Here is a 24,545-nt window from a genome sequence, read left to right on the forward strand (position 1 = left end):
ACTTCTGCTTAATTAGCCACAACCCGGCTTCTCCCTAATTAATATAAATCTGTCGATTGGTCAGTCTCGTTCTGGTTTCACAAACAGTAGAACAGCTTTTAAATGCTCAGATTGTGGCAACTTCTCTAGGAATGCAAAATATATAAAAATACGCCGCTGGCATTGTGGAGATTGGAAAGCCAGGGAGTTCTCCTTGTTTGATATCCATGCTAGGGACAGATTTACTTGATCAAACACCGTAGACTAAGAGAGGATAGAGAAGCAGCACGGCTTAATGGTCTGGGAATCAGAAGGACGTGGGTTCTAATCCCGGCCCTACCACGTGTCTGCTGTGTGACCTTCTCTGGGCCTCAGTTCCCTCATCTGTAAAGTGGGGATAAGAGTGTGAGCCCGAGGTGGGTCCGGGACTGTGTCCAACCTGATTAATGTGGATCCACCCTAGTGCTTTGAACAGTGCTTGGCAGATAGTAAGTGCTTCTTATTATCTTTCCTTTCAGTCCGTGCCGCAGACTTTTTCCCGTTTGACAGAACCAAAGCCCTTCCTCGCACAAAAACTCCCCAGTGCTCTCGGTTACGCCTCTTTTAAAAACCCTCAGCGATGCTTCGTATTTTTCTTCACGCGCTGAATGGTTTTAATGGGTTGAGTGCTGAGGGTTTCCTCCCTCCTGCCTTCTGGATCCATAAGCTCAGTAGTTGAAGGGCAGTTGAATAACAGAGGTCACCAAGAGAAGACATAAAAAGGGGCGGTGCAGTTTCAGTACTGTCTTTCTTAACCGCTGCTTGAGAAGCAGCGTGGCTCAGTAGGAAAAAGCACGGGCTTTGGAGGCAGAGGTCATGGGTTCAAATCCCGGCTCCACCAATTGTCAGCTGTGTGACTTTGGGCAAGTCACTTAACTTTTCCAGGCCTCAGTTCCCTCATCTGTAAAATGGGGATTAAATCTGTGAGCCCCACGAGGGACAACCTGATCACCTTGTAACCTCCCCAGCGCTTAGAACAGTGCTTTGCACATAGTAAGCGCTTAATAAATGCCATTATTATTATTATTATTAACCCTTTCTGGGCTCCACAGACAGACACTCAAGTCCTGGTGACTGGGCAGCGCCATCAAAACATGGCCCCAGTCCCCAGCAATGGTACATTTTGATCTGTAGGAAATCTTTCCCGTTGGGGAATCGCCAACTGCCATTTTTGAGTCACACGCAAGAGGCTGTTCATACAACATTAACCACCGGTCATTCCGGGCAATTTTTATTTGAATCCAGAGCTAGACTAAAGATATATACTCTATTTATTTATTTTACTTGTACATATCTATTCTATTTATTTTATTTTGTTAGTATGTTTGGTTTTGTTCTCTGTCTCCCCCTTTTAGACTGTGAGCCCACTGTTGGGCAGGGACTGTCTCTATATGTTGCCAATTTGTACTTCCCAAGTGCTTAGTACAGTGCTCTGCACATAGTAAGTGCTCAATAAATACGATTGATGGTGATGATGATGATGATCTGTAGGAAACCTTTCCCGTTGTGGAATCGGCAACTGCCATTTTTGAGTCACACGCAAGAGGCTGTTCATACAACATTAACCAACAGTCATTCAGGGCAATTTTTATTTGAATCCAGAGCTAGACTAATGATATATCCTTGAAAATGTGGAATTGAGTTGTATAAAATGACTCCGTGAGTTTTGGCAGGGTAGCCAAAAAAAACCTGTTGTGGTGCGAATGTTTTAGTGCGTCCTCCAGATTTATAGGTAAAGAAAATTGGGAGCTGCTTTCTTTGTAAGCAGAAAGTGTCCTTAAAGGAGACTGAGAGAAATGTGTGTCTTCCCCCTACATTTCAGCCTCTGGAACTAAAATAAATGACAGGAAGCACAAACTACTTCTGGCAAATAATTTTAGGTCACTGCACTTTGAGACTCTGCATCATGTAAGGTGTTCTGTAATGAAGTTACCACTTGTACATATTTACTTGTACGTATTTATTCTATTTATTTTATTTTGTCAATATGTTTTGTTTTGTTGTCTGTCTCCCCCCTTCTAGACTGTGAGCCCGCTGTTGGGTAGGGACCGTCTCGAGATGTCGCCAACTTGGACTTCCCAAGCGCTTAGTGCAGTGCTCTGCACACAGTAAGCGCTCAATAAATACAAATGAGTTTGCCATTATGAAAGAAAAGTGTGTCGTGTAGGAGGAAAATGGACAATAAACTCTTAATTATATGGCTCAACCTCTCTCCAGTTCAGGCCGAGAAGATAGCAGAGAAATACAGGGCAAACAGAAGGGAACCAGCCACAGTCAGGGTGCCTGATAATTTTTTGCACCTGGTTCTCGTGTTGAAGGTTGGAGGTTTTTGGCCCGGGCAGGCCACCCCATCTGTTGCTCAGGAATCGTTTTTTCCGGTTGGGTGCAGGCTAGTTTGTTTACTCGGCTTGTGGTGGGGTTTTTCTTTTTAAATGTATTTGTTAAGTGCTTTCTGTGTGCCAGGCACTATTCTAAGTGCTGGAGTAGAAACAAGCTAATCAGGCTGGACAAGGTCCCTGAACCGCCCAGGGCTCGCAGTCTCAACCCTCATTTTACCGATAAGGTAACTGAGGCCCCGTGAAGTAAAGGGACGTGCCCAAAGTGGAAAGAGCACGGGCTTGGGAGTCAGAGGTCATGGGTTCAAATCCCGGCTCCTCCAATGGTCAGCTGTGTGACTTTGGGCAAGTCACTGACCAGAGTGATTTTGATGGTTCTCAGGTGCCCCGGACAGCCAGCGGTTAAACCCTTTGACCACCTGGACACGGTAAATGACCTTGTATTGCACCTCTCACGTATGGTACTTTCCCAAAAACTTAATAATCAATCAATCACTTAATACACTTCAAGCACGCCACACACAGTATAGTAATCGTAGTACGTGTTTATCCTGTTACTAGCATGGTGAGTCCCTGAATGCAATTCTGATAACCTGGAAAGCAGCAAAACTAAACCAAGGGAAAGCATGGCAGGCATTCAAGTTATTATTGTCAACTTGTTACTAACTGAATTGTAAAATTGTTTGAGTCCTAAGGAACTGTACTTGCTTTTCCATGGATTATTAAATGATTTTCAGTCAATCAATCAATCATATTTATTGAGCGCTTACTGTGTGCAGAGCACTGTACTAAGCGCTTGGGAAGTACAAGTCAGCAACACATAGAGACGGTCCCTACCCAACAGCGGGCTCACAGTCTAGAAGGGGGAGATTCATTTCGGGGGGAGATTTCAAATGTTTTCATTTTACACGTTAACATTTTCCACTTTAGACTTACTGGGGAGCCTGCGGTTTTACCATAAAACTTTCCTTAACATTTATTTTTATTCCTCTGGCTCGTTGCCCCTTCTGCCATTCTTGTATTTTGAAAGAATCGTCCGCAGGGTGGTGTGGAGCCAGGTGTGGAATGGAAAAAGGGAATCAGAGGAGAGATAGGAAGAAGACTGGGTTTCTCGGATTATTTAGTCCAGAATCACTTGAGGCCAAGGAGCGATAGCAGTATTGGCAGTGAGGAGCACCGTGGTGTAATGGAAAGAGCACAGGCCTGGGCAGCAGCGGACATGGGTTCTAATCCCGGCTCTGCTACTTATCTGCCGTGTGGCCTTAGGCAAGTCACTTATCTTCTTTATTATTATTATCATAAGGACTTGTGGTGAAGCAGGACTTCTCCCTCCGTGGTTGCTGTGAGTTTCTCCACAGCTGTTAGCTCTTTCAGGGACTGTGGCTCAGTGGAAAGAGCACGGGCTTTGGAGTCGGAGGTCATGGGTTCAAATCCCGGCTCGGCCATTTGTCAGCTGTGTGACTTTGGGCAAGTCACTTCTCTGGGCCTCAGTTCCCTCGTCTGTAAAATGGGGATTAAGACTGTGAACCCCCTGTGGGACCACCTGATCACCTTGTAACCTCCCCAGCGCTTAGAACAGTGCCTTGCGCATAGTAAGCACTTAATAAATGCCATTATTATTATTATTATTATTCCACGCTTAGAACAGTGCCTTGCACATAGTAAGCACTTAATAAATGCCATTATTATTATTATTATTATTATTATTATTATTATTATTATTATTATTCCATTGTGCTCTGCCCACAATAGAGATGTGACCACATTGACTAATGGAAAGTAGCGGTGGTGAGGAAGCTGAGAGGGGCGGGACCTCTCACAAGGCCAGGCTCATGCAGATCTCGCTATGGCCTCATCCATACATCAGGGAGGGAAGTAATCTGAAACCAAGTTTTCATAGTCATTAGTAGTATTTGAGTGCCTACTGTAAGAGCTCTGTTCAAAAATCAATCAACTCTACTGTTATTATTATTATTATTATTAATAATAATGGTACTTGTTAAGCGCTTACTATGTGCCAGGCACTGTTCTAAGCACTGGGGTAGATCCAGCTCAATCAGGTCAGACACAGTCCCTGTCCCACATGGGGCTCACGCTCTTAATTCCCATTTTACAGGCGAGGTAACTGAGCCCCAGAGAAGTGAAGTGATTTATTTGCCCAAGGTCACACAGCAGACGCGTGGGAGAGCTGGAGTTAGAACCCAGGTCCTTCTAACTCCCATCTCTATCCAGCGTGGCTCAGTGGAAAGAGCAGGGGCTTTGGAGTCAGAGTTCATGGGTTCAAATCCCGGCTCCGCCAATTGTCAGCTGTGTGACTTGGGGCAAGTCACTTCACTTCTCTGGGCCTCAGTTACCTCATCTGGAAAATGGGGATTAAGGTGGTGAGCCCCCGATGGGACAACTGGATCACCTTGTAACCTCTCCAGCTCTTAGAACAGTGCTTTGCACATAGTAAGCGCTTGATAAATGCCATTATTATTATTATTATCCACTAAGCCAAGCTGCTTCTATGAGCAGCTCTAAGGCTGTGCAGAGCCCTGTACTAAGCGCTTGCAAGAGTACAGTATAACAGAGTTCATTCATTCATTCATTCAGTCTTATTTATTGAGCGCTTACTGTGCGCAGAGCACTGGACTAAGCGCTTGGGAAGTACAAGTTGCCAACATATAGAGACGGTCCCTACCCAACAGCGGGTTCACAGTCTAGAGTTGGTAGAGGTGTTCCTGGCCCACAGCGAGTTTACAGTCTAGGTGGAGAACAAAGCCTGGGAGAGTACAGATGAAATAGATACAGTAGTCAAAAGTTCTTCAGTTCAGAAGAATAAATATATATAAAAAAATGTGAAGTCATGCTATCAACACTTTCCCTAATAACCGATCACTATTTGGAACTTACGTGAACCCACTTCTGGGAGACTTATGACACCTATCCAAAGGACTGATAGGTGTAGACCATCACAGCTGATAATACTCTCTAAATTCATTAGAGAATTTAGCTAATTTTCCAATTCATTAGAGAATTTAGCTTGTGAAGTTATATAGGAAGTGCTTTCATTTTCCTCAACTCTAAAACGTGCCCGTATTCAATACCTGTTCTCTACTGATAGGTGTAGACCATCACAGCTGATAATACTCTCTAAATTCATTAGAGAATTTAGCTAATTCTCCAATTCATTAGAGAATTTAGCTTGTGAAGTTATATAGGAAGTGCTTTCATTTTCCTCAACTCTAAAATGTGCCCGTATTCAATACCTGTTCTCTGCTGATAGGTGTAGACCATCACAGCTGATAATGCTCTCTAAATTCATTAGAGAATTTAGCTAATTCTCTAATTCATTAGAGAATTTAGCTTGTGAAGTTATATAGGAAGTGCTTTCATTTTCCTCAACTCTAAAATGTGCCCGTATTCAATACCTGTTCTCTACTGATAGGTGTAGACCATCACGGCTGATAATACTCTCTAAATTCATTAGAGAATTTAGCTAATTCTCCAATTCATTAGAGAATTTAGCTTGTGAAGTTATATAGGAAGTGCTGTCATTTTCCTCAACTCTAAAATGCGCCAGTATTCAATACCTGTTCTCTACTGATAGGTGTAGACCATCACAGCTGATAATACTCTCTAAATTCATTAGAGAATTTAGCTAATTCTCCAATTCATTAGAGAATTTAGCTTGTGAAGTTATATAGGAAGTGCTTTCATTTTCCTCAACTCTAAAACGTGCCCGTATTCAATACCTGTTCTCTACTGATAGGTGTAGAACATCACAGCTGATAATACTCTCTAAATTCATTAGAGAATTTAGCTAATTCTCCAATTCATTAGAGAATTTAGCTTGTGAAGTTATATAGGAAGTGCTTTCATTTTCCTCAACTCTAAAATGCGCCAGTATTCAATACCTGTTCTCTACTGATAGGTGTAGACCATCACAGCTGATAATACTCTCTAAATTCATTAGAGAATTTAGCTAATTCTCCAATTCATTAGAGAATTTAGCTTGTGAAGTTATATAGGAAGTGCTTTCATTTTCCTCAACTCTAAAATGTGCCTGTATTCAATACCTGTTCTCCACTGATAGGTGTAGACCATCACAGCTGATAATACTCTCTAAATTCATTAGAGAATTTAGCTTGTGAAGTTATATAGGAAGCGCTTTTATTTTCCTCAACTCTAAAATGTGCCAGTTTTCAATATCTGTTTTCCCTCCCACTTAGACTGCGAGCCCCAACTGGACTAACTTATCTACCCCAGCACTTAGAACAGTGCTTGATGTTCATTCAGTCGTATTTATTGAGCGCTTCCTGTGTGCGGAGCACTGTACTAAGCGCTTGGGAAGTACAAGTTGGCAACATCTAGAGACGGTCCCTACCCAACAGTGGGCTCACAGTCTAGAAGATATGTCATTCATATGATATGATATATGATGTTCATGTGATGTCATTCATTCATTATTGGGTACTTACCGTGTACGGAGCACTGTACTAAGCACTTAGGAAAATACAATATAGCAATAAAGAGAGACAGTCCCTTCCCCATAATGATGTTACATGATAAGCACATAAATACCAGCATTATTATTATTATTAGAGAAGCAGTGTGGTGTAGTGGAGAGAGCACAGGTTTGGGAGCCAGAGGTCGTAGGTTCTGATCCCGGCTCTGCCACTTCCCTGCTGTGTGACCCTGGGTAAGTCATTTCACTTCTATGCCTCAGTTTCCTTATCTGCAAAATGGGAATTCGACACCTGTTCTCCCTCCTACTTGGGTTTGTAGGTCCTTGAATCTACCCCTGCACTTAGTACAGTGCTTGGTACATAGTAAGTACTTAAGAAGCGCCGCAGTTATTATTGTGTGCTGGGTGACCGTGGGCAAGTCACTTCACTTCTCTGTGCCTCAGTTCCCTTATCTGCAAAATGGGGATTCAGTACCTGTTCTCCTTCCTACTACTTAAACTGTAGGACCTTGAATCTATCCCAGTGCCAGACTGAGCCTCCTCCTCCCCCTCCCCATCCCCCCGCCTTACCTCCTTCCCCTCCCCACAGCACCTGTATATATGTATATATGTTTGTACATATTTATTATTCTATTTATTTTACTTGTACATATTTATTCTGTTTATTTTATTTTGTTAATATGTTTTGGTTTGTTGTCTGTCTCCCCCTTCTAGACTGTGAGCCCGCTGTTGGGTAGGGACCGTCTCTATATGTTGCCAACTTGTACTTCCCAAGCGCTTAGTACAGTGCTGTGCACACAGTAAGCGCTCAATAAATACGAATGAATGAATGAATGAATACAGTGTTTGGCACATAATAAGTGCTTAGGAAACACAATTATTATTATTATTGTCTGCTGGATGACCGTGAGCAAGTCACTTCTTTCTGCCTCAGTTTCTTCAACCATAAAATGAGAATTAAGACAGTGAGCCGCATGGGGGAAACTGACTGTGTCCAACCTGATTATCTTGTACTTGTACTTCCTGATGATCTCAACTTGTACTTCCCAAGCACTTAGTACAGTGCTCTGCACACAGTAAGCGCTCAATAAATACGATTGATTGATTATCCAGTATCTACCCCGATGCTTAGTACAATGCCTAGCACATAGTGAATGCTTAACGAATCCCACTGTTATTATTTGTAAATATCAGTACGGAAAGCGTAACTGGCTGTCATTTTTACTACAACAGGAACACATTATACAATGACAAATGGAGGAAGCATCAACAGCTCAACACACTTACTGGATCTTTTGGATGAACCCATCCCCGGAGTTGGAACGTACGATGACTTCCACACAATCGATTGGGTGCGGGAGAAATGTAAAGACAGAGAAAGGCACCGGCGGGTATGTACCGACTGGTTATTTCAAGTGGTTTGGGTAAAATGTTGGCCCAGATGATTTAATACTAGGCTTTGGCCACTGATTTACCAGAAATGGCAACACAAAAGATCAGGCTGTTCCTGGTGTCGCAGCTTGAAGCTGGACAGGTGGAATTCCCGCCCTACTCGCCAATGAATTTCGTTCGCGTGACCGGACCGTGACTGACCAAATAACAATCTGCATTTTCACCCCGACACAATGTTGTTGATTGGCTATTGTCTCTCACTTTCTTCCTTCCGCGTCCACTCACAGTGGAAATGATGCACATTATTAAACTCTGTTCTTGCCCCGCAGCTGTGAATGGAGCCGTTTAGAACGGAATTTTTCCAATGATGAAATTGATATCCCTCAAAAATGGAACGGCAGCCTCAAAAGGCACTGCCAAAGTTCGAAGGCCTAGAATTTAGAGTGCTTGACGTGTCAAATAATTAAGAGTGTTAAACTCTGAATTAGAACGTATGTTCTAGGGTAGAGTGGGTGATACTCGTTTCCCTTTGAAGCATCAGGAACTGGACATTTCCGGAAGCAGGATATCAGACTATGAAAGCCGTGGTCTGACGCGATGTCAAGGAGGAAACAAAAACAAGTCTTTGAATCTCCCAGCACCCCCCCAAAAACAGTTCACTGTTTGAAAGAGGAACAATCACAAATTTGAACATGTACTTTTAGGTTTTAGTATTTTTAAAAACAAGTCTTTGAATCTCCCAGCACCCCCCCCTCCAAAAACAGTTCACTGTTTGAAAGAGGAACAATCACAAATTTGAACATGTACTTTAGGTTTTAGTATTTTTAAAAACAAGTCTTTGAATCTCCCAGCACCGTCACCCCCCAAACAGTTCACTGTTTGAAAGAAGAACAATCACAAATTTGAACGTGTACTTTAGGTTTTAGTATTTTTAAAAACAAGTCTTTGAATCTCCCAGCACCCCCCGCCCCCACCAAAACAGTTCACTGTTTGAAAGAGGAACAATCACAAATTTGGACATGTACTTTAGATTTTAGTATTTTTCGAGCCGTGTACCACAGGGTTTGGATAGAGGAGTTAGGAGGTAAAAGGCCCCGTGAGGTGTTTTTCAGGGCTGGGGCCAGGACCTATGTGGAGAAGTAGGTTTAATTTTTAAGAGCCATGCTGCCATTCACAGAGGCGGTGCTAATGCAGCCATGCCACTAGTCCCAGTCAGAATTTCAATCAATCAATCAATCAATCGTATTTATTGAGCGCTTACTGTGTGCAGAGCACTGTACTGTACTGTATTTCAGCCAGGCAGTTCCCACTAGTTGGTGAGTCAGTCAGGACGCATCAGTAAGCGTTTAACTCTGTGGAAAAAATTATTCCTACCTGTCCGCCAACCTAAGGCTTTTTTCAGTTAAGCCAAATCGTAACAAGAGATATTTCAGAAAGCACTCATTAAATCTAACATCACGAAGCCTTGGAAATGCCTAATTAGAAAATTCATTCATTCGGTCGTATTTATTAAGCGCTTACTGTGTGCAGAGCACTGTACTAAGCGCTTGGGAAGTACAAGTTGGCAACATATTGAGACGGTCTCTATCAGTCAGTCGTATTTATTGGGCGCTTACTGTGTGCAGAGCACTGTACTAAGCGCTTGGGAAGTACAAGTTGGCAACATATAGAGACAGTCCTTACCCAACAGTGGGCTTACAGTCTAGAAGGGGGAGAGAGACAACAAATCAAAACATGTGGACAAGGGTCAAGTCATCAGAATAAATAGAAGTAAAGCTAGATGCACGTCATTAACAAAATGAATGTAATGGTAAATATGTACAAGAAAATACCTGTTAACCACAAAAAATAATTGAAAGTTTATCTTGGTGCTTGTTAGACTTAGGACTGACTATAGAGCAAATCCCTCTCATGTTAGCCGACTAATGTTTTTCTGGTGAACACAACAGAATAAGACTGATAGTGAAATTATTATTATCACTATTACAACTACTAGAATTCCACAATGCAGAGGCAGTCTGTATGTTGACTGCAGGGCTTTGGGTATTGCATACTCAGAGAAGTTGGCAACATATAGAGACAGTCCTTACCCAACAGTGGGCTTACAGTCTAGAAGGGGGAGACAGACAACAAATCAAAACATGTGGACAAGGGTCAAGTCATCAGAATAAATAGAAGTAAAGCTAGATGCACGTCATTAACAAAATGAATGTAATGGTAAATATGTACAAGAAAATACCTGTTAACCACAAAAAATAATTGAAAGTTTATCTTGGTGCTTGTTAGACTTAGGACTGACTATAGAGCAAATCCCCTTGTTAGACTGATAGTGAAATTATTATTATCACTATTACAACTACTAGAATTCCACAATGCAGAGGCAGTCTGTATGTTGACTGCAGGGCTTTGGGTATTGCATACTCAGAGAAGTTGGCAACATATAGAGACAGTCCTTACCCAACAGTGGGCTTACAGTCTAGAAGGGGGAGACAGACAACAAGTCAAAACATGTGGACAAGGGTCAAGTCATCAGAATAAATAGAAGTAAAGCTAGATGCACGTCATTAACAAAATGAATGTAATGGTAAATATGTACAAGAAAATACCTGTTAACACCAAAAAATAATTGAAAGTTTATCTTGGTGCTTGTTAGACTTAGGACTGACTATAGAGCAAATCCTTCTCATGTTAGCCGACTAATGTTTTTCTGGTGAACACAACAGAATAAGACTGATAGTGAAATTATTATTATCACTATTACAACTACTAGAATTCCACAATGCAGAGGCAGTCTGTATGTTGACTGCAGGGCTTTGGGTATTGCATACTCAGAGAAAAATAATTTCTAATGTAATGTCAATCAATCAGTTGCATTTATTGAGCACTTACTGTGTGCAGAGCACTGTACTAAGCGCTTGGGAAGTACAAGTTGGCAACATACAGAGACAGTCCCTACCCAACAGTGGGCTCACAGTCTAGAAGGGGGAGACAGACAACAAAACCACGCATATTAACAAAATAAAATAAATAGAATAGATATGGACAAGTAAAATAAATAAATAAATAGAGTAATAAATATGTACAAACATATATGCATATATACAAGAAGTTACGTGGCCATGAGAAGCAGCCTGGCACAGTGGATAGAGCACAGGCCTGAGAGTCACAAGGACCTGGGTTCTAATTCTGGCTCTGCTACTTGTCTGCAGTGTGTCCTTGACAAGTCACTTAACTTCTCTGTGCCTCAGTTACCTCATCTCTAAAATGTAGATTAAGATTTATGAGCCCCCATGTGGGACATGGACTGTATCCAACCTGATTACGTTATATCTATAGATACCTGTATATATGTATATATGTTTGTATGTATTTATTACTCTGTTTATTTTATTTGTACATATTTATTCTATTTATTTTATTTTGTTAATATGTTTTGTTTTGTTCTCTGTCTCCCCCTTCTAGACTGTGAGCCCACTATTGGGTATATGTTGCCAACTTGTACTTCCCAAGTGCTTAGTACAGTGCTCTGTACACAATAAGCGCTCAATAAGTACGATTGAATGAATGAATGAATATCTACCCCAGCACTTTATACAGTGCCTGGCACATAGTAAGAGCTTAACAAATACCATTAAAAAAACCCCAAAACTTCAAGGTGCTTTAGAATAAACAAAGTCAGATGATTAAATCTGACTATTTAACTGCATCATACAGCTCCTATTACATAGCGGAAGTGACTTGGTGTGGTTGGAAGTCAATTTAGAGTAAGCTGTTTTGTGGAGAAGTTAGTCTTCCCTGATTTAGCTGCTCAACAGATTATTTTTTTAAGTCTGTTTCTGGGTGTGATATTTGAGGTATTTTCAATTGTTCCTAGGCAGGCTTGGCTACTTAAGTATTTATGACTTTCACCTGCACCACCACCCAAACAGATTTTGAACATTTCTTCCCATTATCATCATCATCATCATCAATCGTATTTATTGAGCGCATGCTGTGTGCAGAGCACTGTACTAAGCGCTTGAGAAGTACAAGTTGGCAACATATAGAGACAGTCCCTACCCAACACTGGGCTCACAGTCTAAAAGGGGGAGACAGAGAACAAAACCAAACATACTAACAAAATAAAATAAATAGAATAGATATGTACAAGTAAAATAAGTAGAGTAATAAATATGTACAAACATATATACATATATACAGGTGCTGTGGGGAAGGGAAGGAGGTAAGATGGGGGGGATGGAGAGGGGGACGAGGGGGAAGGGGCTCAGTCTGGGAAGGCCTCCTGGAGGAGGTGAGCTGTCAGTAGGGCCTTGAAGGGAGGAAGAGAGCTAGCTTGGCGGATGGGCAGAGGAAAGGAGGGCATTCCAGGCCCGGGGGATGACGTGGGCCGGGGGTCGATGGCGGGACAGGCGAGAACGAGGTACGGTGTTCAGACACCCAGAATTAGATGTGTGAAAACATAAAAACAAACCCATCTCCCCAGTCCTCACATACTTGCTCGGAGATGGGGATTGATAGTGGTGCCGAGCTGGAGACTCCTCTCATCCTGTCCATCCCAGACAACGGTTAATGTGCCTGAGAAGCACTGGGCCTACCCACCTCACCACTCTGCAGGGGCTGGGTCACTTAAAATAGAGCCACCAAAGCCTGACTCAGGAGGGTCAGCTTTGACATCTTACCTCCTTCCCTTCCCCACAGCACCTGTATATATGTATATATGTTTGTACATATTTATTACTCTATTTTACTTGTACCTATCTATTCATTTTATTTTGTTAGTATGTTTGGTTTTGTTCTCTGTCTCCCCCTTCTAGACTGTGAGCCCACTGTTGGGTAGGGACCGTCTCTATATGTTGCCAGCTTGTACTTCCCAAGCGCTTAGCTCTGCACATCATCATCATCAATTGTATTTATTGAGCGCTTACTATGTGCAGAGCACTGTACTAAGCGCTTGGGAAGTACAAATTGGCAACATATAGAGACAGCCCTTACCCAGCAGTGGGCTCACAGTCTAAAAGGGGGAGACAGAGAACAAAACCAAACATACTAACAAAATAAAATAAATAGAATAGATATGCACAAATAAAATAAATAAATAAATAGAGTAATAAATATGTACAAGCATATATCCATATATGCAGGTGCTGTGGGGAAGGGAAGGAGGTAAGATGGGGGGATGGAGAGGGGGACGAGGGGGAGAGGAAGGAAGGGGCTCAGTCTGGGAAGGCCTCCTAGGCACACAGTAAGTGCTCAATAAATATGATTGATGATGATGATGATGATGTGGTGGGAACACCTGAGCCGAGCCACAACTGAAGTGGCTGTGGAAAAGCCAGTCCCGGCTTCAGAAACACAATTTTAACATTTCTGGGGCCTTTGGCGGCGGGCCTCCAGTCTCAAGTCGGGAATGGGTCTGTGTTGTTATATTGTACTCTCCCAGTTGCTTAGTACAGTGCTCTGCACGCAGTAAGCACTCAATGAATACGACTGACTGTTGCCAATTTGTTCTTCCCAAGCGCTTAGTACAGTGCTCTGCACATAGTAAGCGCTCAATAAATGCGATTGATGATGATGATGACTGACTGACCAGTTAAAAGCACTTCCCGTCGCTTCTGGTCTAAACCTTAGGACATCTCACACCCACTCTCCCCGTGGATCGCTAATCGCCCAAAGCCTGTCTTTAGACAACACAAATGACTGGAGAACTGTCATTCATAGGTGGTTCTGCCATGTATTTCTTTGTTATCTTTACCCTGTGCTTTATCTCCGCCTCTTGTGGGCCAGGGAGCACTATTTTCCCCACTCCGACTGCTTTCTTACTGCCTGCCCCCCACCATTTCTCCCAGACGTTTCTCCTCACTTCTATAAAAATAATGAGTCGACTGTCCAGTTTCAATGTAACTGCTGTTTACCATTTAAAAAGTGAAGCATAACCATTTCTAATTCCAGATCAACAGCAAAAAGAAAGAATCTGCTTGGGAAATGACAAAAAGTTTGTACGATGCATGGTCAGGATGGCTAGTAGTTACCCTAACAGGATTGGCATCAGGTAATGGCAATTTATAAATGCAGTCTTTTTCTAAGCAGTGAGTGCTGCTTCTGTGTTTTTATGGACTTTGGGTCTCAGTTTTGTTTTGTTTTTTGTTTCCCTCTTTTTAAAAATGTTTCTGTTTGGCCAATAAAGTCAATTGACACCGCAAATACAACTCCAGGTAACAAAGAAATAACGCCACTATGGGGAACAGGGTGGAGAAAAATGTATTGTTTAAAAGCAGGTTTGAAAAGCACTGGAGGACAGAAGTACAGAAGTATGAGTCTTAAATCCAAAATTAAGGGACACGAATATCTTTGCTTGGAATTGTGGTTTGAAGCACTTAGCACTGGGGTGGATGCAAAGGAAATAATTGACAGTCGAGCCATAGAGGCGCAGGAATGAGTGGGAGGGAAGAAGCTAAGGTAAGTTCTGGTTCTAGAAGGTTCTTTGGAAATTGTTTTTTGACAAATGTAACTGGCGATAAGCAGTCATTAGTTTTAAGGAAACGCTGTTTGCCTCTTCCTTTATAAAGCACGATTAAACATTGTAAGTCAGACTTGCTTAAAAAAGTGTTAGAAAATAAATCATTTCTAGCTGCTTTTTAGATATAGGATATGTGAGTCTCTCTTCTCTATATGTAATGGTCCTGCAGAAGTTGCTTTGGGCATAGTTGGGTGCCTTTGAGTCTGTGCTCGTAACTTCTGTTCTCTCTCTTTTTTTTTTAATGGCATTTATTAAGCGCTTACTATGTGCAAAGCACTGTTCTCTCTGGTCATAGGCCCCTTAGTACAGTCAGTCATGGCACACAGAAGAACTCTTGAAGCGTTTCTGCTGCAGGACCAGATCGGACCGGCATAATGCTGAGCTTATTTGAGGTCATTTGGCTTATTTTGGAGCCCTAGACCTCATTTCTGCATCCCGTTTTGGGGCTGGGCAGGAAGGGGCAGAAATGCAGCGCTGATACTCCTGCACGCACATGCACCTCTCCACATACATTGGGCTGGGCCTGTGGGCTGTCGTCCGCTGGCCTAACCAAATTCCACACCACCTAGGAACACCACTGGACGTGAGCCTGTGTTCACTCGTGGTTTTACCAAGGCTCAGAGCACTTCTTCTTGGTCGGAGGAGCAATACTGGTTTGGTGTGAGCCACATCTTGGACTTCTAGTCCATGTAGGGTTCTGGCACACAGCATTCAGGGTGAGGAGATTAAAGGCCCTCCAAGCATCGGAGAAAGTCACCTCAGACCCCATACTTAACCCTGCTGTCACAGCCACTGCAAAATGATCTAATCCTTGGCAGAGGTGCAGATGATGGAAGTGCACTGTAGTATTTTCTTGCATTTAGTTTGTTCAGGTGGCCAGCATTCACCTCTCTAATTGTAATTAAATTTTCTTTTATTCTGGTAACAACTGAGTCTGCACTTAAAACGTTTAACCAACAGGGGCATTGGCAGGGTTAATAGACATTGCTGCCGACTGGATGACTGATCTAAAGGAGGGCATCTGCCTCCACGCATTGTGGTACAACCATGAGCAGTGTTGTTGGGCATCTAATGAGACAACATTTGAAGAGAGAGATAAGTGTCCTCAATGGAAAACGTGGGCAGAACTAATCATCGGTCAAGCAGAGGTGAGTTGGACTCTGGAGAAGCCTCAAGAAGAAAGACTGTCATGAATCTCATTAGAATTTGTTTAAAAAGACAGCTTGTTTTCGAAATCAGAGTAGAGCAAACGTGAGAACAGCAAGACGTGGGTGCGATACGGCAATTCAGTTGTTGGAATAATTTACCCTCTGCTGACTCTTAGACTTGCCGGTCAGATAAAGAAGATATGGCATTCTGTAGGCAGTTGGTGCGATTATTAATGTTTCCTTCTAGGGTACTTGCTGCTATTGTGTGATGGCGTCATGAATTGTTTGTCTCATTCGGTGTTCTTCAATACGGAATAGCAGAATGGCCACAACATGTTGTCTAATCCATAAACGTAGCTCTTCCCACTGAAATGAATTCACTGTAGCCCAGCCTTGGCACTTAAAGTCAAGTGCGAGTGGGTGAGCTGGCTGACTGCAGCCTCCTGTTTTCTGTTCATGTCTTGTACTGCAGTTGTTCTTTCCCAAATGCTTAGTACAGTGCATTGCACTCAGCGGTGCTCAACAAATACCATTACTACTTCTGTAACCCCCTGCTAGGACGTGTATAAAATGATACTTGAAAGGGGGGCAGGTGGACTGAAGAAGAAGGGGACTGAAGAAGATGGGGACCCCTCACAAAACATTGCCTCAAATAGCAAGCTCCCACCCATGTTTCCTGTTTGTTTTTCCGAATTTAAAGTTGATAAATGGTGGGAAATCACCCAATAATTAATTTTAAACTTAGAAAAAGTGTGAAGCCATGCCCCTCCTTTCCCATCCTTCCCAATTTTCTGCTGCCCAGGGTCACTTGTCATGAACCTGGTGGCTGCAGAGAAGACAGGGAGGGAATTCCTGTCCCCCAATCAATCAGTGGTATTTGTTGAGTACTTACTGTGTGCAGAGCACTGTACTAACTATCTGGGGGAGCACAATATGATCAAATTGGTAGGCACGATCTGTGCCCTCTTACAATCAGTCTACAGACTAGAGGGAACGTTATTGTACTCGCCCAAGTACAGTGCTCTGTGCACACTAAGAGCCCAATAAATATGATTGATGGATTGGGGGAATTTCCCCTGTGCTACATCTCTAGAAACAGAGGCCAATGTTAGGAGAAGCTCGCCTCAGTGTCCCAGCGGGGTTCCCACTCTCTCCCTTACCCCAGAGGAAGCCGTTATGGCAGGAGGACTCCGAGGGGAAGCAGCTAGAACAAAGCCACTTGCATGACCAAGAAGCGTTGGTGTTCCCCGGTAAACCCATAGCCGCATCCTTTTGACTGCTGTGGAATAAGTAGCGAATAACATCTCCAGGGTGTGATCGGAGAACTTTGGCATTTGCTTTGCTTTTCGTGATCTGTTACAGATGGAATTTACACCATTATCTCCTGTGGTTTTTAGGGACCGGGTTCTTACATCATGAACTACATAATGTACATCTTCTGGGCTCTGGGCTTTGCCTTCCTAGCCGTCTCTCTGGTGAAGATATTTGCTCCGTACGCCTGTGGCTCTGGAATTCCAGAGGTAAGGTCTGATGGTTTGAACGGATTTAGACACTGGAAGCTTTCAGGGAGGCTTGGCCTGCGCCTTTAGGAAAAAGGAAATGCCCTGCGTACTCACAGAATTGTCCCGCTTTTTGCATAATTTTTGCAACCCCAAAACGGGCATTACCAGAGTTTTCTAAGAATTAAAGGTAGTAATAGCAGAAGCAGGAGAAAAAAGGAGGGGAGAAGGAAGAAGAGATAGGTGGGTCTCTTACCATTATTGCACCATCTCAGGAGTGTGCAATAATCAATCAATCAATCAATCGTATTTATTGAGCACTTACTGTATGCAGAGCACTGTACTGCGCTTGGGAAGTACAAGTTGGCAACATATAGAGACAGTCCCTACCCAACAGTGGGGTCACAGTATAAAAGGGGGAGACAGAGAACAAAACCAAACATACTAACAAAATAAAATAAATAAAAAAATAAATTAAAACAAATTACTTGTTTTAATACAACAGGCACTCAGTGAATTAACCTCCCTCTTCCATTCTCCTTTTCTTACCCTGGAATTTGTTCTCCTCAGTGAAGAAAATTCCCTCTCCAACACTCAGGCATGGGTTTCAAAGGAGAAATTCCCCGATACGATCCCGTGTGTACGGTGTTCATGCATTCTCACCCTTCCCTTCTTTCTACCCCTGTGCAAATTCCTCAAAAATCACTGTGGAAGGGATCATGCAGTAGAGGCAGTTTTGCATATAAATATGGTAAACGCTGTATTGCAAAATAGAAGAGAAGCAGCATGGACCGTTGGAAAGGGGGTGAGCCTGGAAATCAGAGGGCCTGGGTTCAAATTCCGGCTGTGCCACTTGTCTGCAGTGTGACTGGGGGCAAGTCACCAAATTCTCTGTGCCGGTTACCTCGTTTGTAGAAGAGAGATTTAAGATTGAGTGCTGTGTGGGAGAGGGACTGTGTCCATCCCTATTAAATTGTCCGTACCCCAGAGTTTAGTACAGTGCCTGGTAGTAAGTGGTTAACAGATACCCAAAAAATAAAAGCCTTGCTCAAATCAAGGGAATATTAAGGTCGTTGAAAGAGAGATTTTTCCCATTTGTCAGTTTAGTAGCAGTGGAGCAGTGATTCTGTGCTCAAGTGATGCAGCAGTTTTTCTTTTGGTGCATTGGCCAGAATATGCACTGATTGACACAAATGCCTTTCAGGTAGTCAGTTAAGAGTAACCATAGTTTGAGAAAAATGTCCTTAGCTTAGCAGGCTAAGCTTGAAAATCGGTGATCATCTCCAATTTGTTTTATTATTTCAGTTGCCGCACTAGCTCTTTCTCCAGTTCAGTTACTTAATAATGTACTTTTTTCACATTCCCATGTAATTGCATTCGAAATCGTTCATTTCTCATCATTTGAAAATCTTGATCTAAAGGGTCATACTCTTCAAGTAAAAATGAGACCAAATCAGGGAAATTAAGTTAGGCTATGTTTGCAAAAATAAAATTAAATTCAGTAATTTTTTTTTTCTTGTAGATTAAAACGATTCTCAGTGGATTCATCATCAGAGGATATTTGGGCAAGTGGACTTTGATGATTAAAACGATCACATTAGTACTGGCAGTGGCATCGGGGTTGAGTTTAGGGAAAGAAGGTCCTCTGGTACATGTGGCCTGTTGCTGTGGAAATATTTTTTCCTACCTCTTTCCCAAGTACAGCACCAATGAAGCTAAAAAAAGGGAGGTAGGTGCCTTTTATATTGCCCTGGTTTCCGGGATGTAAAATTCTTCTGGGTTTCTTAGGCTGTGGGAAGTAACTCTCCGAACTAAAGTGAAGATTTCAAGCAACTAGTAGTAGTTTTCACCAGAAACGGGGAGAGGGAGGAGGAGAGAGAGAGTGTGTTTGTGTATATGTGTGTGTGGAGTGAAGCACATTAGGTCATGTTGAATGTCATGAGCCCATTTCCCTTTTTCCACTAGAATTTAGTTTTTATATTTTTTGTCAGCCATCCTAGTCCTCATACCGATGGTTTGGAACGGGACCGTCCGGCCGTGGTCACCTGTGGTAGCAGCCACCATTGTCACATCCTCAGGGCTAGGAATCAAAGGTTGAAGTCTTTTTCCTGCATTTCTAGCCATGCACGGAGGTGGTTTTCACAGGTTCAGTGTAGATGTCCTAAGGGGATGCAGGTGACAGTGTAATTTTTCCATTTTTCAGGAGTAGAGCCAAGCTACCATTGGAATTTTAGGGGCTAATGAAGAGAAATTACTTACTGATAAGTGAAAAGGTAGTTCTTTTCTAGGTTGAATTGGCGTGCAAAGCACTGTACTAAGAGTTTGGGATTGTATATTGGAATTAGACCGGATCCCTGCTCCCAAGGTTGTGAGCCCCACCCACCTTCCCCCATCCCCAGGGAAGCAGCTTGGCTCAGTGGAAAGAGCCTGGGCTTTGGAGTCACAGGTCATGGGTTCAAATCCCAGCTCCGCCAACTGTCAGCTGTGTGACTTTTGGCAAGTCACTTAACTTCTCTGTGCCTCAGTTACCTCATCTGTAAAATGGGGATTAAAACTTTGAGCCCCCCGTGGGACAACCTGATCACCTTGTAACCTCCCCAGCACTTAGAACAGTGCTTTGCACATAGTAAGCACTTAATTATTATTATTATCCACCTTTCTATTCTTTCCCAGAGCTTAATACAGTACTTCGCACACAGTGAGCGCTTAATTAAATACTGTTACTACTACTATTTTGCAATTATGATGGGGAGACAGGTCTTGAAATAATTTATAGATGGGGACGAAGGTGAAATGTGTATATATGTATATGAAAATATATATATATGTGTGTGTGAGTGCTTTAATAATAGCATGTGTAAGAAATTCCAAGACTTGATGCTCCAGCTAAAACAAAGAACCTAAGGTAACTCAAATAGAGGAAGGAAGGGGTTTAACTTTTAAATATCCTCTGCAGAAGTAGAATGAGAAAAAGTCCTGCTTTGACAGGCGGCAAATCCATTTCCTCCATTTCCTTCTAGGGATGGAATGCTGCTTTTGGGGTGCTTAAAAGAGGTCACCTACAAAACGTGAGAAGCAGCCTGACCTAGTGGGCAAAGCACAGGCTTTGGAGTGAGAGGACCTGGGTTCTAATCCCCACGCTGCCACTTGACTGCAGTGTGACCTTGGGCAAATCACTTATCTTCTAAGTACCTCAGTTACCCCATCTGTAAAATGGGGATTAATCAATCAATCAATCAATCGTATTTATTGAGCGCTTACTATGTGCAGAGCACTGTACTAAGCGCTTGGGAAGTACAAATTGGCATCACATAGAGACAGTCCCTACCCAGCAGTGGGCTCACAGTCTAAAAGCGTAAGCCCTTTTTGGGGCAGGGACTGTGTCCATCCCGATGAACTCGTATCTACCCCAGCACTTTTAACGGGGCCTGGCATGTAGTAAGCGTATAATAATAATAATAATAATAATGATAATAATAATAATAATAATAATGGCATTTAAGAGCTTACTATGTGCATAATAATAATAATAATGGCATTTAAGAGCTTACTATGTGCTTAATAATAATAATAATAGTAGTAATAATAATAATGGCATTTAAGAGCTTACTATGTGCTTAATAATAATAATAATAACAATAACAATAATAATAATGGCATTTAAGAGCTTACTATGTGCGAAGTACTGTTCTAAGAGCTTAACAAATACTGTTTTTTTTTAAAAAAAAATACAGAACAGGTAAACGGTGGTTAAGTCAAAGAGAGCAGTTCTCTCTGATCTGCACATTTGGGTTCATTCATTCATTCAGTCGTATTTATTGAGCGCTTACTGTATGCAGAGCACTGTACTAAGCGCTTGGGAAGTACAAGTCGGCAACATATAGAGACGGTCCCTACCCAACAGTGGGCTCACAGTCTAGAAGGGGGAGACAGAGAACAAAACAAACCATATTAACAGAATAAAATAAATAGAATAAATATGTACAAGTAAAATAAATAGAGTAATAAATACGTACGAACATGGACCAAACTGGAGCTTGATTATATTTTCTTCCAGGTGCTGTCAGCTGCTTCCGCAGCCGGAGTGTCTGTAGCCTTTGGTGCTCCCATTGGTGGAGTCCTTTTTAGTCTGGAAGAGGTATGTGAAGATTGAGCAGTACAAATTGTAGGGAATGTGTCTGTTTATTGTTGTATTTTACTCTCCCAAGCGCTTGGCACAGTGCTCTGCACACAGGAAGCGCTCCATAAATAGGATTGAAATGAAATTGCTGAATCTTTCTTAGCTTTGTTCTAGTCTTCTGCCCTGGAATGGACAGATGATCAATTCTTCTTCGGTGCCCTGGGTTTACAGAACCTGGAAAACATTTTTTTTTTAAGTCCCTACCTCACCTTTAATGATTAAATGCTGGTTCTCTTTGCTCTCAATTATTTTGGGAGTCAAAGTTTTGATTTTGTAATTGAGGCTATGAAGTTGTCCCCGTGGCCATTTAAATTATTGCTTGCAGTATTTTTAAAAGGATTGATTATGTTGTGATCAAGTCTGCTCTCTTTATTAAATCCTTAAAACGTGGGTAGAATTGAATTGTCTTTTGTGGGATTGTTTGTAATTGTTTCCCTCTGACATTTAAGTATATTTAAAGCAACAAATGGTTTTAGTTGTATCATTGCAATGTTTCCAAAGTGTGTGTTATAAATTACCTAGTTAGGTTATGAATTTTTAGACATCTGTTCTTTAGTAGTCAGAACAAAAATGTCCAATATGCGTAGATGTATTTTTCCGTAACTATGTACTAATCTTTCCATTTCTCTTTAAGCGTAACATAGGTTATCTCTTCATTTTACCTTTTTTTTTTCTGAGAATGCCCCAATTCTTTTCTTTTGTATATTTTTGAGAGACCAGGATTTCTTGTAATTGTCAACCCTTTCCTCTTTAGCCTCTTGTTTGTTCGTTTTCATTTGCTCAGAGGATGCAGTTTTTTGTTTTGTTTTGTCTTTAAGCACCCAAAAAGCCAAACAAACATTTCTGGGGTAGTTTGTATGTCAGAGACCAGCTGGGAGAGCATAAAGGTGCACTTCTTTTGAAGGAAAAAGATTTATAGAGATAAGTATGGAAAAGCAGTGTTGCCTACTGGATAGAGCACGGGCCTGGAATTCAGAAGGACCTGGGTTCTAATCCTGTCCCCACCACTTGCCTGCTGTGTGATCTTGGGCCAGTCACTTTACTTCTCTGTGCCTCATTTACCTCATCAGTTATATGGGGATGAAGACATGTGGAACAGGGACTGTGTCCAACCTGATGAGCTCGAATCTACCCTAGTGTTTAGTAAAGTGCCGGACACATATTAAACGCATAACAAATGCCATCTTTTTTAAAAAAAGAGAAATCATTCTTGCAAAGCTTCAGACAAGCGGAGTGGATATTTAAATATTTAAGTAGCAGTTATAATAATAATAATGATGGCATTTCTTAAGCGCTTACTGTGTGCAAAGCACTGTGCCCTATTCAGGTTTGCAATGCTGCTGTGTCTTGAAGTCGGGGCTGTGACCATTAGGGTCATAAAACCCACTGATAATAATAATGGCATCTGTTAAGCGCTTACTAGGTGCTAGGCACTGTACTAAGCGCCATGGCAGATGCAAGCAAATCAGGTTGGACACAGTCCCTGCCTCACGCGAGGGCCCTTCCTTCCTCTCCCCCTCGTCCCCTTCTCCATCCCCCCCATCTTACCTCCTTCCCTTCCCCACAGCACCTGTATATATGTATTTATGTATGTACATATTTATCACTCTATTTATCTTGTACATATCTATTCTATTTATTTTATTTTGTTAGTATGTTTGGTTTTGTTCTCTTTCTCCCCCTTTTAGACTGTGAGCCCACTGTTGGGTAGGGACCGTCTCTATATGTTGCCAATTTGCACTTCCCAAGCGCTCAGTACGGTGCTCTGCGCATAGTAAGCGCTCAGTAAATACGATTGATGATGATGATGAGGGCCCAACCGTCTCAGTCCCCATTTGACGGATGAGGGGACTGAGGCCCAGAGAAGTGTGGCAGGAGACTGGGATTAGAACCCAGGTCCTTCTGATTCCCCGACCCCCGCTCGGTCCACTAGGCCAAGATGCCCGAACTCAAGCGCGTCCCTCATTGCCCCAAACCTCTGCGGGGTCAGTTCCTCGGGCAGAAGTGGAGCGCGGTGCCGGGATTCCCGCCAGGGACGGTCTCGTACGAGGCGGTCACGGCGGCTCTCGCTTGTTTCCGTGCAGGTGAGCTATTATTTCCCCCTGAAAACCTTGTGGAGGTCGTTCTTCGCCGCACTGGTGGCCGCATTCGTTCTGCGCTCCATCAATCCCTTCGGGAACAGCCGCCTGGTCCTCTTTTACGTGGAGTACCACACCCCCTGGTACCTCTTCGAACTGTTGCCCTTCATCCTCCTGGGGGTGTTCGGCGGGCTGTGGGGAGCGTTCTTCATCCGGGCCAACATCGCCTGGTGCCGCCGGCGGAAGTCCACCCGGTTCGGGAAGTACCCCGTGCTGGAAGTCATCGTGGTGGCGGCCATCACGGCCGTCGTCGCCTTCCCCAACCCCTACACCCGGCTGAACACCAGCGAGCTGATCAAGGAGCTCTTCACCGACTGCGGCCCGCTGGAGTCGTCCTCCCTGTGCGACTACAGGAACGACATGAACGCCAGTAAGATAGTGGACGACATCCCCGACCGGCCCGCCGGCACCGGCGTGTACTCGGCCATCTGGCAGCTCTGCCTGGCCCTGATCTTTAAGATCATCATGACCGTCTTCACTTTCGGGATCAAGGTAAGACCGAAGGCGCTTCTCGTGTTTAAGGACAGTTCAGGCATTCGTTCGTCGTCGTGTTTACTGAGCGCCTACTGCGTGCAGAGCTTGGGAAGTCCAAGTCGGCGACTTGTAGAGACGGCCCCTACCCAACAGCGGGCTCACGGTCTAGAAGGGGGAGACGGACGACAAAACAAAACGCGTGGACGGGTGTCAAGTCGTCAGAGCGGCAGCTGGAGAATCAGCGTGGCCTAATCAATCAATCAATCGTATTTATTGAGCGCTTACTGTGTGCAGAGCACCGGACTAAGCGCTTGGGAAGTCCAGGTTGGCAACATATAGAGACAGTCCCTACCCAACAGTGGGCTCACAGTCTAGAAGGGCTGGAACAAACAC

The 24,545-nt window shown here is 43.0% G+C and overlaps 1 protein-coding gene across 7 annotated transcripts in view; it reads left to right on the plus strand.

The window, feature by feature from the left end:
- The window catches only part of CLCN3 (chloride voltage-gated channel 3), a 101,657-nt gene that overhangs the window by 49,232 nt on the left and 27,880 nt on the right, over window positions 1–24,545 (plus strand). For all 7 annotated transcript variants that reach the window (XM_038754971.1, XM_038754970.1, XM_038754968.1 and 4 more), the window contains 7 exons: window positions 8,038–8,195; window positions 14,146–14,245; window positions 15,674–15,861; window positions 17,259–17,381; window positions 18,883–19,089; window positions 21,418–21,498; window positions 23,625–24,170. In XM_038754971.1, the coding sequence (XP_038610899.1) occupies window positions 8,038–8,195; window positions 14,146–14,245; window positions 15,674–15,861; window positions 17,259–17,381; window positions 18,883–19,089; window positions 21,418–21,498; window positions 23,625–24,170 (1,403 nt within the window). The remainder of the gene's footprint in view (window positions 1–8,037; window positions 8,196–14,145; window positions 14,246–15,673; window positions 15,862–17,258; window positions 17,382–18,882; window positions 19,090–21,417; window positions 21,499–23,624; window positions 24,171–24,545) is intronic.

This window comes from Tachyglossus aculeatus, chromosome 12, assembly GCF_015852505.1.
Source record: "Tachyglossus aculeatus isolate mTacAcu1 chromosome 12, mTacAcu1.pri, whole genome shotgun sequence".
Lineage (NCBI taxonomy): Eukaryota > Metazoa > Chordata > Mammalia > Monotremata > Tachyglossidae > Tachyglossus > Tachyglossus aculeatus.